General features: G+C 26.9%; 1 protein-coding gene across 1 annotated transcript in view; it reads left to right on the top strand.

Moving 5' to 3' along the window:
* The window catches only part of LOC148237191 (glutaredoxin domain-containing cysteine-rich protein CG31559-like), a 95,004-nt gene that overhangs the window by 31,159 nt on the left and 47,271 nt on the right, over positions 1-16,574 (top strand). The window contains exon 2 of the mRNA XM_088183631.1: positions 1,105-2,707. Within this exon, the coding sequence (XP_088039757.1) occupies positions 1,358-2,707 (1,350 nt within the window). The 5' untranslated portion in view covers positions 1,105-1,357. The remainder of the gene's footprint in view (positions 1-1,104; positions 2,708-16,574) is intronic.

The raw sequence follows: 16,574 nt of genomic DNA, 5'->3' as shown, positions 1-16,574 counted from the left end.
TAAAACATTATCAAAAATCATCTTAAAAATCGTTCGAGATAAATAAAATCATTTATCTCAACGGAATGCATTTTTTAATAATATGATTGATATAGTCGTTTTACGTGCATTTTATATTTGATAATTTATTAAGATAATTTCACGCAGTATCATTTAAAGTACAAATTTAATCAACAAAAACATTATTTACTACAAAGATAGAGCAGCTAATATTATACTAATTAATTTTTTAATACTTTACATATCAATATTAACATTATTTTAAAATGATTCAAATTTGTATAAATTTATAAATCACTGTCGATCGAGATAAATAAAATCATTTATCTCAGATCACTCCTCGTGCGGCGTGCTAATCTAATATTACTAAAGATATATTTTTTTGCAGTTTTATACCAAAAACAAAATTTTTACAAAGATAAGATCAGTAGATCTTAGCTTTATCTTTATATCATATTTTTAATAAAAAACATATATTTTAGTAATTAATTTTACAATATATTATGTTACTAATACTATAATTAGTTGTGCGTTGTTCATTTTGAAATAATAATTTACAACTTAGTTTTACATCTACAATTATTTTGGTATGAAACTAAAATGTACAAAGAATCTCAACGCATATAAAGAAACTGAACATAAAAATATTTATTAAAAAAATTAAAATGAAAGACAACAAATTTAAATTAATATTTTTTTATATTCCTTATATAAAATCAGAGTAAAAATCTAAACAAAGAGAACGTTTGATGCTCTTTAGCAGTACTTAAAACATAAAGCTTTATATTAGAACTCATTTAAGTGCTTCCAAAATAAGCTTCTGAATACGTTTTTTTCATCTTTAGCATATTTAATTATACATAAAAATGCTATGTGTAGATCTGAACAATTTAAAATGCATGTATTTTTAATTGAAAACATACAAAAGTTAAAATTTAGCACATTCTTTTTTAAACGTGACACATTACTCATTGTAAATATTTACACTATGAGTTTTTTAATTGAATTGGTCTCATAAATGCCCCAGACCGTTGCACGCTTCAATTGCCAACTCAAATATTGTCTCAGTTGTAAGTATATTAAATGTATTTTTTATTCTTTCAGACGCCGCCGCTGCACCGCATCGTGTGAATTATGTCCGATTGTGCTCTTGAAGCGCTCGCCTGAAAACGCCGGGAAAATCGCACAAGCAAAACAAAAACGAACGAAAGTTTTGATTGAGCGTGTAAAAGTCGAGTGAAACCCGCCTTTTGTGAAATATGCTAAACCTTGGGAAAAAAGCGAGCGATTATAATAATTTCTTTCAGGGCTGTGCCAAAAATTAGGACTGTATAGAATAAAAAAAGACTTTAAAATCATGTTCGAGCAGAGCGTAGTGATGGTACCTCCTCTTCCGCCTAAAACCAAGCACTTATCCCCACTGTCCGAGCAAATGGATCGGTATTGCTTAGAGAGTCTGGCGGATAGTGGCAGCCCTGACGGCGTAGCGGTAACTGGTTCTAACTCTTCTTTCACCGAGGCAGGGTGCTCATCTCGCTCTTCAACGGTATTCGTAGCGGCACCATCTGGGGGTATACCACCGAGACCAGAACCAGAATCAACAGTCAATACCGCGCCGCGAAACGGTCACGTTGTCACAATCAGGATCAACACAAACAATGAGTCTAAAGTGTCTCTGAACCGTCAAGAACCCATCAACACCATAGGCAAATTCATAGTCAACATATGCGAGAGCTCAGAACCTCAAAAACATAAACCGATCACTATATCAGTCAACACAGAAGATAAAGAAATGGTGCAAAAATCCGGAAGCGACATGTCCAGTCCCTACTTCTTCTGCAACCCTTTCCCGTCTTCGGGGCAATGCTCACCAAGCGACACCCTAGATTCGGGCACTTGCTCGGATCTAGACGGAACTCCTCCGCCTTTGCCTAAAAAGAAACTATCGCACAAGCGCGTGAGTGTCACCGTAATTGGATCGACCCACGAAAGAGCTCCAAGTGTAGCGAGCAGCGGTGCGGAGGTGGACTCCGAAGATAGCGAGTCCAATATCTCGTGCGATTCTTTAAACAGCTCAGATTTGAGCACAGCCAGTCTGCACGACGACTCGGGCGTGATAACATTCAAACCTAAAGACACCGAACCAGAAATGCCTGCTCTAATACCCCAAGGCCTTTTAAAAGACATCAGGGATCGATCTGCCAAATTGAGCTCGGTCGAGATCAAAACATCATGGGCCGAATTAGACAAGAAAGAGGTAGAAGAGCCAAAACCTAAGATTGAAGAAAAGCTAACATCGTTCAAATTAGTATCGCAGATCAATAAACCTATCATAGTTGACACGACGCCCGCTTATCATCCTGCCAAACCGATCATCAACGAGAGCACTTACGAAGACCGCAAGCAAGAGAAGCAGAAGCAAGATAAGAACAACTACAACTTTTTGTACGATACGGACAAATATTATAATTTCCACATGAACGAAAATGTGTTCGATAACGAGCCAAGTGTTGTTAAAGTGTTGTGCAAAGATGCTAGTGAGTGTGAGCAATTCGACGAAGCCGAGTACTTCGCGGGGTTCAAGGATTACAAGAACGAAGATGCACCTTCTACCATAAGGAGCGCAAAAGGAACCATCAGGGGAGTCAAGAATCGAGTCAGAGCGGGAATCAAGACTTTTCTACAGATGCAGGATACTTCTGCTAAAGTATGTACCGTTTTTATTATTATAAATTACCGTTATTAAATTTAGTGCGGTAGTGTCGGAAATCTGCAGAGTAATGTATGTTATTTGACTGAGAATCTCACGCGAATTTAATGGGTTCATATGTACGCTTTTATCTATTTCACACTTCTATATATAGCAGCTGATCGATATGCAACCGTCTGGTTGATAATCTGATTTGATTGATTATGCTAGATAAAAAAAAAGCAATAAGTAAATATTGTATTACTTCGAAACAATAGAAAGTAAATCTGATTTATTGCGTTGAGTATAAATGTGGGTGGCTTAACTAATTTAATTTGAATAAATTGAAGTGATATTAGTTGTTTATTGCGATAGTTACAATTTTACCACACATTTCCTACAAATTTGTGTGCAAATATATAAATTCTCGAAACCACTTAATTATTTTTTTATTATACATTATACATTCGAGTGATTTATTAATTGGTTGTTGCGATAGTTAAAATTTTAGAATTATAAAAAATATATAAATCGTTTTTCTTAGATCACTCTTTGCGCAGCGTGCGCTCCCACAATGTTATGCCGTTTTTTGTATAGCAAGGAATATTATTATTAAATAGCATTGCCATAATATTTTATTATAAAAATTCTGATAATTTTTATTTCTTTACATTTAACTAATTAACATAAAATTTATAATTTTAGCAGCATAAAAAAAATGTTTTATATAGATCATTATTTTCGCCGCGTGCGCTCCATATGCAATTTAATGTCGTTTTTTATACAACGGGAATATTATTATTATTAAACTTGACACAATATTTCGTCATAAAAATTCTAATAATTTATATTATATGCATTTATCTTTTAAATTTTTTAACTTATCATAGCATAAAAAAAATTCTCAGATCACTCTTTGCGCAGCGTGCGCTCCCTATACAATATGATGTCGGTTTTTGTACAACGGGGAATATTATTATTATTAAACTTCAACAGAATATTTTGTCATAAAAATTCTAATAATTTATATTATATTTATCTTTTACATTTTGTAACTTATCATAGCATAAAAAAATTCTCAGATCACTCTTTGCGCAGTGTGTGCTCCCTATACAATATGACGTCGTTTTTTGTACAACGGTGAATATTATTATTATTAAACTTTGACACAATATTTTGTCATAAAAATTCTAATAATTTTTATTATATTTATCTTGTACATTTTGTAACTTATCATAGCATAAAAAAATCAAATCCCTCAGATCACTCTTTGAGCAGCGTACGCTCCCTATTCAATACTATCTCGTTTTTTGTGCAACGGGTAATATTAATATTGGATACATGGACACCATTTCTTCTTATAAAAAATATTATTTAAATAAAAAAACTGTATTGTTTTTCTGAATTAATTTAAATAACGCTTTATTATTTGGGTATGCGATAATCAAAATTTTTTCACATATGAATTAACGAATCTTAAATAAATTTAATAAAATCTTTTCAATCACATAGTTTTATGCTCGGTGTACTATTTAATACGATAATATTGAATTAGGCATTGACGTTTTTGTAAATTTTGAAATACTAAGCAAAAACTTGCTACATTTAATTAATATTCATTAAACAATTAAAACCACATTTGATTAAAAAAATATTTATAAGCTACGCTAAATTTTAAAACACATATTTCATAAATTTCCATATAAATAAATTAATTGTTTATCTCAAATTACTCTTTACGCAACGTGCGATTCTAATACTATGAGCATAATCGTTTTAAGACATTATTTTTTTTGTTAAATTATTTTATTTTAAACACATACTACGATAATAAAAATTTTGCAAACATTTTTAATAATTTTAATAGAAAATAAATAAATCCCAGATCACTCTTCACGCAGTGTGCAATCATAATAATACGATAGGCATTGTAGTGTTTTTTACATTTATAAATATTATTGATAAAACCCATTTATACATATTATATTAACCTATACAAGTAATTGGATGACATTTTAACTACTTTATTAGTATTGCGATAGTAAAAATTTTAGCACACATTTCTTATGAATTTTAATAAAAAAATAAATAGATCGTTTCTCTCAAATCAGTCTTTGGCACAGCATGTAATCTTTAACCTGTTCACCGCCATGCACGTGTATACATGCGTTCATCTAAACCCGTGTTTTTTAATGAAACTAAAGGGATACGGCTGGTAATAATTGTTTTAAAAATCATTTCTTATTCTTATCAAGCGTTTACTTTAAAACGTTTAAAAAATCTCACCATTCATATTTAAAATTTTAGCACATATTTCATATAAATTGTCATAGAAATAAATCGGTGCTCTCAGATCACTCTTCGTGCGGCCTAGTATAGTAATACTATGATTGGCACAGTAGTTTTTCGTGAATTTAAAAACATGTTTTTACATAAGTTGTAAAAATAAATAATAAATTATCTTATTACATACAGTTGTATGAGAAAACGGGAAATAAATTATTATTTACTGTCAGATCACTCTTTGCACAGCATGCGATCCTTATATCATATTGTACGTCATTGTTTTACGTTCAATGGAAACAAAATGCTATGATATTTTGAGAACGAATCTTATCTTTATTATTATAATTTTTTATAGCTAATAGATCAGAATTCTCATGATATTATATCAAAGTGTAGGAAAAGATATTATAATAAACCGCTACACTTGCTTATTTTTCTTAAAAAATACATATGCCTAGATCTTTGAGTAACAGTATGAAATGTAATAATTTTTTTTAATAATAATTAAACTAGTGTTTCTCAACCGATTTAACGTTTCAAATAAAAAATACTGTAAATATATGTATGCACGCGATATTGAAAAAACTGTATTTTTACTTAAATTATATGCAGATGGCGCACTTGAAAGTATCCCCAAATTAATATGATTTTGTTATTCTCAGTTTACCGTCATTTTCTAACATTAAAGGTTATATTATAATTAATTTCAATACAATCCATAATCTCAATAAACAATTCAACCCAATTTTAATTTATTTTAGAATCACTTGACAAAAATAATTTTAAATCTAGTATAAACATATATTAATTGTACGTATTTACAATTAAAAAATATATAAATACGGTGTATAAATATTGTATATTAGTATAGATAAAAAAAATAATAAAAAAACTAGAAATTAAAACAGTTTAAATTTAAAGCAACGCGAGACGCACTCAAAAGTAGCCTGTCTATATATTTTAGTTGATATAAAAAAACGAATAAAATCTAAGCTAACTAAAGCTTCCAATAAAAGATAAAATAAATATATTATATTTATAAAATTCAATATAATTTTAATTATTACAGTTTTTCTAAAATGTTGCATTTTTCAAAAACAGTTATTTGTGATACTGAAAGTGTTATTTAAAAAAAATGGTTAAATCTGATTAGGTATAAATTTATACTTACTTTTTAATCACTCAGATATATTTTAGTAACATTTTGTGAGATAATCTTATGGCCATTAGTAAAGCTAGGTTTTTATATTGCAGTCTATTGCTTTAACCAATTGAAATAGCGGTTTTGTTAATATAATACAAACATTTGCCATAAATAGATAAGCAGGTACTATAGAGTGTTTTAAAATATGTTTTAATAACACTACAATATTTTCTTAAACATATATAATAATATTGCATCATTTCATAATTCATATGATAATAATGCTAATAAATATAAATCGCCATGAATTTCATGAAATTCCAGCAATCAATATATGCAATCGAAAAACCACTCACACGAAATAGAGATGGTAAATAAACTATTTAGAAACTAATATAATAACTCACACTTTCTGAATATGCATTCACATCCCAATTACCATATAATTTGAGCAATTTCTTACAGCAAGAAAATTTTCAGCATTTTATATATCGTCATCGAAAAGAATCTCAAATTGCACAAACTCCCAATTCCTCCTTTTACTATGCATCATCATTGTAATTAGCACTGTCCAATTTACTGTTTTGATATTGTTTTCAACACCACAGTTGAACCGACAATTAAACGGCTCGTTATATCATATGGCATGCGTTACGTGTAAATCTAAACGCGTAACACTCTGATAACTCTTTGTAAGTTCGTTCCGTTACAGCTACAGTTTTGCAGCGGATACCGGAAAATATTTTAATTTCATTTTAATAATCTCCTCGTGCACTTTAAATAATTATGAATCACTTTCAAGGAAGTCGGTTTAGTTCCTATTGAATCTATGCCATTAAGATTTCAACTAAATATGGGTTAATTAATCATTTTATCTATAAACAATGAATTTGAAATGCGGCTCATGAGATTTACCTTAAACACTTGAGAGCTTTTACTGAAAAGCTTGTGTATATAAGATCTCTAGTGAAATGGATTAGGTTTAATAATCTCATGTTGTTGAAGCATACAATAATCAAAATTTTAATGTGCTTTATTTAGTTATTAAAAGTATATTCACATATGTGATATTTTTTAGGGCTAATAGTATTTAAATATATTAATTTATATATAAGGATTTTTATTATAGATATTTAATAATATTTCAGGTTTATTCAGGTATAAATCGAACTATTTAACATATTTGTTTTTAATTAAGTCGAGATTTCGACATGTGATTGAATTAAGAAACGTATCCCGTTCGAATTTAGGACAATCGTGGGATTCTTCTGTACATGCTAATGCGACTATTAAGCAGTAAAATCCGTGCCAGATAACGTTTTCTGAATTCAAATCAGTTTTTTTAGTAGTCGCATGAACTTATTAGACATTCTTGTTTTGTCTGGGCGTTCGGTAAAAGTAAAATTTCGGCATCGCTCATTCTGGTCGCGAAAATTTTGACCGATATTTAAGCAACGCGAAAGTGCAATCCTTTCTACGAATGATGCACAAGACAGTCTATTTTTGTTATTGTCATAAATTTTATTTAATTATGGTAAAGCAATATTTCGTCATTATAAATGTAAACGTAATTATAAAACCATGCGAATTTCATTAGCTGGAGCTGTGTTGATTAATGAGCTTTCGTTTTAGTTTATTACAACTACAGTACATTACAACAAATTAAGCCTTAATTAATTTCACGCATACTATCATTAATATAATAGGCTTCATAAATTTCTTAAGATTATTTTTTTTACTTATAATAATACAAATGTATAGCTCTATTACATTTGCATTATATAACACTTACATTGCAGATGTCTTAAAAAAAACGAGACATTGAAAGATGAAAAGATATCTGGTACAAGGCCGCCTAGATTTATTGCCCACTCCTTAGCATTTTGATCTCAAAACATTCTTAAATGTATAATATCACGAAGGTTACTAACGACAATTAAAACATATGCATACTATTGCAATGTAACCGGTCTTCGTTACTGGTTTACACGTCCTAGAAAATATGACAAAAATAGGGTCCGGAATTGGAATTTCAGGTAAGTTAACCGATTCTCAATTGGAAAGTCTCAGCGAAACTTACAGTTTGTGCGATTTTTCCGGGAAATGGGAAAATTTTCAGGTGTTGTAACACTCCGCCTTGTGCTTGTTTTTTTATTGTTGTAATGTTTTATGGTCAGGAAGTGTGGTAGTTCCTCGTGCATCGGATCGGTGCAAAGAGGTCAGTAATGTGTGACGACCAGACGTGTTTGGAGACGTATATGGTCTAGTGACCATATAGAAAATGAATGAATGAATGAATAGTATAGTATCGTCATTTCCGATCGGCAGTAAGATCCTCTTTAAAGTAGGATATTCCAAAAATAATAGCTCATTAATTCACACCTATGTATTATATACAAAAAATAGCCTGTGAAAATATGTTTTTATATTTTAAGGTCAAAAATATCAAAATAATATAAATATTTTTCCTTATATATTATATGTTACTACTTTGAATATTTATTGAATTTTTTTATACTACTGCTAAATCAACATAAAGATCTAACATATTCCTTATAACTAAATTTATTGATATTATATTGTAAACCATTTTAATTAATAATCAGTTATCTATACTATAAAACAGAAAATACAGTTTATAAATGTAAATAGTAGCGACGTGACATTTGCATATGTCATTCTTTTCAAATTGAGCTGCACAATGGTGTGCTGACGTCCAATTACGTGTTTTTCTGCAATATAAAAATAATTTAACCTAACTCTAATCTTTAAAAATACCCTAACCTAAGTATTACAATAAATTTTATTATTTTTTAAGCTTATTATTTATGTATAAAAATAATAATTACATATATTTTTTTCTTATATATATATACAATGACTATCCAAATTATATCTAGTTATTGTGTATTATAAATATTTTGTAAGTTTAAAAATGATTTTTTGCTGTAAATATTTTAATTCAATTTATTTTAGGTAATAATAAAACACAAATATAAATAAAAGCAATCAATATTCCTATATTACTTGAAATATTAAATTGCACTGTACTATTATTATATAAAATAATAATGTTGTATATTATAAAATCAGACAATATGTTATTATAAATAAATTTAGTATTAATAAATAAAATATTTTACAAGTACAAAATTTATATTACTTTATTGATTTTTTTGGTTTTAAAATTTATATACTATTTATTTGTAAATTAACTGAATAAGTTTTATAATATTTAAAACTTTTAAACTTATTTTAATTTTTATTAATGTCTTTAAAATTGCAAATTCAACAGCAAATACAAAAAATATATATGAATAACTTTCATTAAATATTTATTATTTGTAAAAATTATAATTTTCTTGCTCAAAAAAATAAATTTTACCTATTTGATTATGACGCATATTCAAAATAATGTTGTATTTTTAAAAAATCAACTATATCAACCACCAATATATATTTAAAATTTATTTGTATAATACATATATAAATAATATTTTACAAATATACAATCATTGTTTAATAATATTTTTATACCAAAAATTTAATTTAATATTTCAAGTTAATTTTTTTCATAGTTATGGTAATATAATATAGCAAATAGTACACCCGCTAATAAATCAATTAATAATATAATAAATTAGTATATAAATAATCGATTTTTTTTATATTTTTCATCATTGGAATATATGTATGTTTACTGATAAAAGTTAAATATTGACCATTTTATTATGATGCATATTAAAAATAATGTTGTTTGTTATAAAATAAGACAGTATTTTATTATATTTAAGTTTCATTAATATTTTACTTATATACCTGATTACTTAACCTTAAAAATTAAATCGCTGTAAATTAAGATTTTTTAATATACAGCGTAAAATAATCTCAAGAAAAAAACTTCCCACTAATAAAATTAATCATGACTTGTAACAATGAAAATAAAAATAATTAAAGGTTCGGAAAAGCTATTATTTTTCCAAATTCAAAATAAAGTCAAATAAAAAATTTCAACCCAAAGTTGAACAAAAAACTGTTTAAAGCAAATTTTGAGAAAAAATAGCAAATTTTCATAAAAAAACTTTCGAGTTAAGTAAACATTATTATAGTTAGAATAACTGAAAATAGCTTTTAAGAATATTTTTTTATTAATTTATTACTTTATTTAAAAATGTTTTACTTAGACTTAAATTATTGCATTTGATTTAAATCAGTTACAGACGTATTAAAATTTAGCTACTACCTTTATTTATTTCTAAAATGTCAATATTTGTTTAAAAATAAACTAAGTATGTATTGTTCATATGACTTTATCTCATCTATGATGTTTTTAATAGTTCAACTATATCTAAGTCATATTAAATATAAACACGATGTCATTGATTCTAATATATTTTTCTTGCTCTTATTAGCTTTATTAATTTTTTTAAAACTATTTATTAATGAGCAACATTATATTTTTTGTTGTAACAATGAATTAATAAATCTTAAGACTGCAAATACATCTTTGAAATTTTAAAAGTATTTTCACCTAAGCAGTTTAAAAATTACACTGCTAGATAAAAGCTCTTGTTGTTGTAAGTTTTAATCTGAAATCCATTTAAGATTTAATGCTAGTTCTCTATCTAATTATTACATATAAAATATTAAATAATTAGTAGAGATAATATAACATATTATGCAAAGCCGTTCAATTAAAATATCCCACTATATATAAGCGATAACCAGCGTTTATATAAGCTGTCAAAAATTAACTGAAACATTTACAATATTGATTAAATTAACTCTTAAGAGAACCGGACCGAGTTAAATCGCAATTTTATTTTATACTAGACCGTATTAGAAAGTCTTGTTTATTAGATCGACAAAATTAATATGAAAAAGCGTCATAATTCACACACGTTTACGAGTTTTCGGTTATGGAATTGGTTACGGTGTTCCGAGTGCCTATTATGAATAGTCAACGATTCCATAATGGCCGAATGCAAATATAACATAACGAACAGTAGAAGGTAGTAGCAGTAGCAGTAGCAGTAGGTCACTTCTAGACCGGCTGACATGGATTCGGTGTCATTCTAGTAGCCATAGTTTTTAATCCACATTAAACCGAGCTGGTCGATTACTCCAGATTCAGGGAAATTGCGTAAAGCCTAGACTAGAAAGACGGGTTCAATGATCATAGAAAAATAATGTATCTTTATGTTTTTAAAGTAGTTCATTGATCACTCTACAATATTATTGATAAATAATTTATTTTATCGACCATTTATATAATCAATCATCGTTCTCAGAATCGATTAGGTTTAACTGTGTGTTATGCGTGACGATGTCTAGTTGTTACGAAATTGTATTTATTTTAATGATGTGTTTTGCTAAAACGTTATTTAATTATCGATTAGCAGTGTTTAAGCGAAATAACTGTTCAATGGAAACTGTTATACAACAATGGTGTGTACGAGTTTAACTATTACTGTTATTCTTATATTGTCGTACATGCTAGTTTTTTAGGACTTGTATTATATTATATTACAAATCTTGCTACTATATTACTTTAAAGCTCATTTGGTATTTGAGAATCATGTTAATATTTCAAATAATAAATTTAAATATTCTTATCGAATACTTTTAGTGTAACTTAAACATAGTAATTTGTGTTATTTTATGGCACAAATAAAAATAAGACATTGCGTTTGTAAAGCGGGTCGCGGTTTTGTTCATCGCCTTTACACTCAGACTACAACAATGGATTTCTAAATGTAAAATCAATATAATTGTTATTTATTTACAATTTTCTCATGACAACAGGGGATAAATTAGACGTCAGCTTCCGTATCTGAAAATCGCAGTGAAAAGAAGCGAACAAAAGAGAAAACTCGGCTTTTGCCATATCAAAGGAAGCTCTTCATTCTTCCTCTTGTAGTTCTCATATGTACGCACTTTTTCAACTTCCATTGTTGGGCTGAAGAATTTTACCCGACCTTGTCGTGTCCAATTGAATAATCGTTCGGAGAATTCTTGACGTGCAATTCCGTCTCATATAAAACATCTCGACGAGATTTTTAACAAGATACAATTTTGCACCAAGCAATACATACTTGATAATATACATAAGCTGTCTAGATATTCTTTTTCGTTGTTTGCATATTACTATGGATTAAAATCATTACAAAAATCATAGTAAATATAAATAACCTAAATCGGGCTAATTTATTTTTTCCAAATTATATTTATTAGATTGGTTTTGCTATAAAATCGTCAATGATAAAATTATATTTTATTCTATGGTGTATTATGTTAGTATATATTATGATGTAGTTTTCTGTATTTAGATAAAGAAAAGAGTAAAATTAAACATGGAATATATTGTGTAATATATATGTATTTTTTTACTACAATTAAACAATGTATTAGTTTAACTGAAGTCGAAAGTAAAAATATAGTCTATGTTAATGCTAAAAATATATTTTTAGATTTTCCTTTTATGGCTTTTTGTCAAAAATATTTTTAAAGGTAATTGAAACACTTTTTAAGGCTCTCATACAATTATAAGTAAAACGCCTTTATTTATAGTATCAATATATTTTCTTTTTGCTCTGTATTTATTTTTTGTATTAAGTGAGTTCTTTTATTAAGTGGTTATTTGTTTAAAGGTCAGTATTTAAATATATAATTATTTTCACAAAATATTGCTATTTTAACAGTACATAATAATATGCTTTATTACTTTCTAAAAAAATACTATAAAATATTTTTTTACTAAAATCACAATTTATATATTTATAGACAATATGAATTTAGATAAAATTGAATAATAAAATAGGTAATATTTATAATTTAATTGTTTGACATTTATTTTAACAATAGTAAAAATAAAATATTTAATAGCAAATAAACCAAACTGAATGTGTACATTTAAAAAATATATAATAAATAGGATATATATTTATTTTTTATTAAAAAATACTTTTTTTAGATAGTCCATGTCAGTATTTCACCAAAAATATTGTATTTAATAACACTTTTTTATCAAATAATGTTTGTTTTCTTATTATGAACGATTACCAATACTGGTTTTAAAAAATCTTAAAATAAATGTAGAAGACATTCTCTCATATCAAATTGACCCTTCGTCTACACATGCATCTGCTAAATTATGTGTAACAGTGCAATTAAAACTTTACTTTCTTATGTTTAATTAAATAAAAAAATCTGAATCGATATTCTCACGCCATTAGAGGAAAATAAATTAATATATTTAGTCATGGCTTATTTTCATAAAAAATATTCCATTTTTTAGGGAAGTCTAAATAATAGTCACATTAATGTAAATCTTACACTTCCTTGGAAATTATAAGCGTTAGAAAATATACAAAATTGTGCAATATTATTGATGAAAGTTATATATATACATACATAACTATAAAAATCACTAGTTTAGGGGCAAGACTAATTTAATAAAGGTTATTCTCAACAAAAATAACCTTTTCGTCTCATTGTTATGTTAATCTATTCTTTGTTTTTTTCTCTTACTCATTTTAAATATATTTATAATATTAAAAAATAAATAATAATATTCTACATAAATTTTAATCGGATTTAATATATTTTGCGCTTCATTAAAACCAAAGATTATATATTCTGTAAATATTCCAAGCCGTTACAAATATAAATATATTATGCATATTAATTAATTACTTAAACTAAATTTTGTTTATAGCTTTAAATACTAATACCTTACAATTTATTATATGTATATATTTCATAAGTTTTAAATTTTTAAATATCGGCTGTTGAAGACAGCAAAAACGTCGTTTTAAAAAATTTATTAGTCAGTCTAAAAAACCGCGTGCTTGTTCAACGTTAACATTATTTCTTGGCCTTAACCTTCATCCCTACAACTTGGTCTTAACAAGCAACTTAGTAATTGATATTAAATACTACATTAAATACCATGTACATAAAGTTGTGCGTTTCGGCATTTTAACTTTATAAAAAAAAACACTCGTTCAACTGCTTATTTATTTAATCTCTAATCTACAAATGTCACTTAAATTTTATTTTCTAAATTAGTTCATTTTCGTATCGTTTGTGTTGCTATATCATAAACAAATTTCGCGTTTCTATTTTATTTACAGCATCCCGGCACTATATATCGGCTCTTTAACGCACATTCATCAATCCATAACTTATTGTAATGCTTTTTAAATTAAATTTTGTCGCCAATATATGGTCTCAAAATAGTTTTAATCTATTTAATTAGTAATTTATTTGCTTCAATTATTTTTAAAACATTGTTGACGTTTACTGATTTTATTATAGTTTATACAAAATACATTGTAAATAGAAACATGTATTCCTAATTTACTAAAAAAATATTGACTTATACGAAATTAATAATTCCTAAAATTTAGATTCAAACTGATTTGGTATATATACTACAACTATCGATAGATATTATTAGGTTTACAAATTACTACATATTTACAACTTAAATAATATGTTTAATACTTTAGACGTATTTAAAGAGTATAGTAAATCTAAATTATATACTAATATAGCTATGAGTAGGATAGTGTCAAAAAAATGTACATAATTTTGAACTATATGATTTTTATAAACATCCATTTAAATAAATGTTATTATTACAATATATATTTTATAATCAAATTTATTTAATATTATAGAATAACAATACAGATACTATACGATAAATATATTAATGGGTAATTTAAATTTTATTACTTATTTTTTATTATATAATAGTTCTATTATAACTCTTTAAATATATATTAAAATTAGCTAAACTCAAAAAAGCATTTAGATGAACACTCTAATTTATTTATAATACAACTGAAACTGCCTGTTCAAAATACAATGGGATTTAGGATTTTCTTATATTTAACTTTGCGGCAAAAGCACAATATTGATGGCAAACAATAACAAGATATTATTATATATTCTTAGAAAGTGGGGATAAGGGACGATTTTCTTGAAGCCTAATAAATAAAGGTTATATTCGCGATGAAAATTCCATGGAAATGTTTACAAAATAATAATCTTATATTGTAATATTAAATTGAGACTATTATGTATGTGAATATATAAAGAATAAAAATCACTATAAACATATTTTAACCGTCATAAGCCTTCATATAAATTTACTAATAAAATAAATTTTTGACAATTGTGTCGACTAGTTTTAGGATATGCGTCCATTTACCTTTTTTTACAACATGTTGTTTCTAAATCAGGGCTCTAAAGTAGCTTTTATTTATTTGTATTACTCAAGTAAGAATTTTTATATATATTTGTTACCTTGATAGTATCATATATATTAGCGCATTTAATATTGTACTTATTTTAATATATTTATACTAAATAATATTGTTAAAATATACATTTTTTTTATTTAAATTTCATTTTTCAGTTCGCGTCTTGTCAATAAAGTAATTTTATCGAACAAACACACCTATTTTTTTTAATGTCTCTATCAAAGCAAAAACCGTGACCAAATCACCTAACACGCGACATTTCATCAATTCATTTGCTATAACGTCACGTAAAAACTCGCGGTCTGTATTTTATTATTTATTTTTGCAATAAAAAGTAGAAAGTGAAATTGTGCCAAAATACACAGAGAACATCGTTCGACATGTGTATTGTCAACTCAATTACCATAATAATGTTTGTTCGATAAACAGTCGAGAAAAAAGCAGCCGTTCTGTAAGGACGGTTCAGATAACGACTTTTAAGTTTCACTTTATAAAAATGAGTGGCAATTATGAAACCGCAAGATGTGCAATTACGATTGATGAAGCAAAACGATCCGTTCGTCATCATCGAAACATCAGTTAATTCGACGACCAGTTTACTTTTACTCCCTGTCGAAGATCGAGCGGTTAGTTTAACCGGTGAATTTTGCGATCCACTTTCACGCAGTTTTTTAAAATGATAATTGCATCTTTCATCTTTGATTTATCTTTTGGAAGATGAAAAAATATATCGGATTTGTAACACACGAGCTATAATTATAGGCGCGATTTTTGATGTATGAATGGCTAATTGAGAGTTTGATGAGTTGATGGAGTCAAACTGGTTGGGTCAAAATTAATTATTAGAACGGTTTAACATTTAACATCAGATAAATTCAAGTTTTTGTAAAAGAAAATATAAAAAAGAAACTCAATCATAATTTTAAAATCTTACCTAACCAGTAGATCTAACTTGAAAAGAAAGTAAATCCACTATTTTGATAAAGGTATTCTTTCGATAAGCCAGATATATAACCTTAATTCTAAATGTTTGATACACGTTCGATAATTATTTTATGATAGTGAGAGAGTGAAATCTGAATATTAATAGATAATAGCAAGCATTAAGTCGTAATAAAACATTGATTTCACAGATTAGCGGTTAAGTACCATAAAAATATATGATTAATCATAATATTTCATT

The sequence above is a fragment of the Plectrocnemia conspersa genome, unplaced genomic scaffold, assembly GCF_051122295.1.
Source record: "Plectrocnemia conspersa isolate PC_06_02 unplaced genomic scaffold, ASM5112229v1 ptg000003l, whole genome shotgun sequence".
Lineage (NCBI taxonomy): Eukaryota > Metazoa > Arthropoda > Insecta > Trichoptera > Polycentropodidae > Plectrocnemia > Plectrocnemia conspersa.
This window is presented reverse-complemented; position numbering and strand designations above follow the sequence as displayed.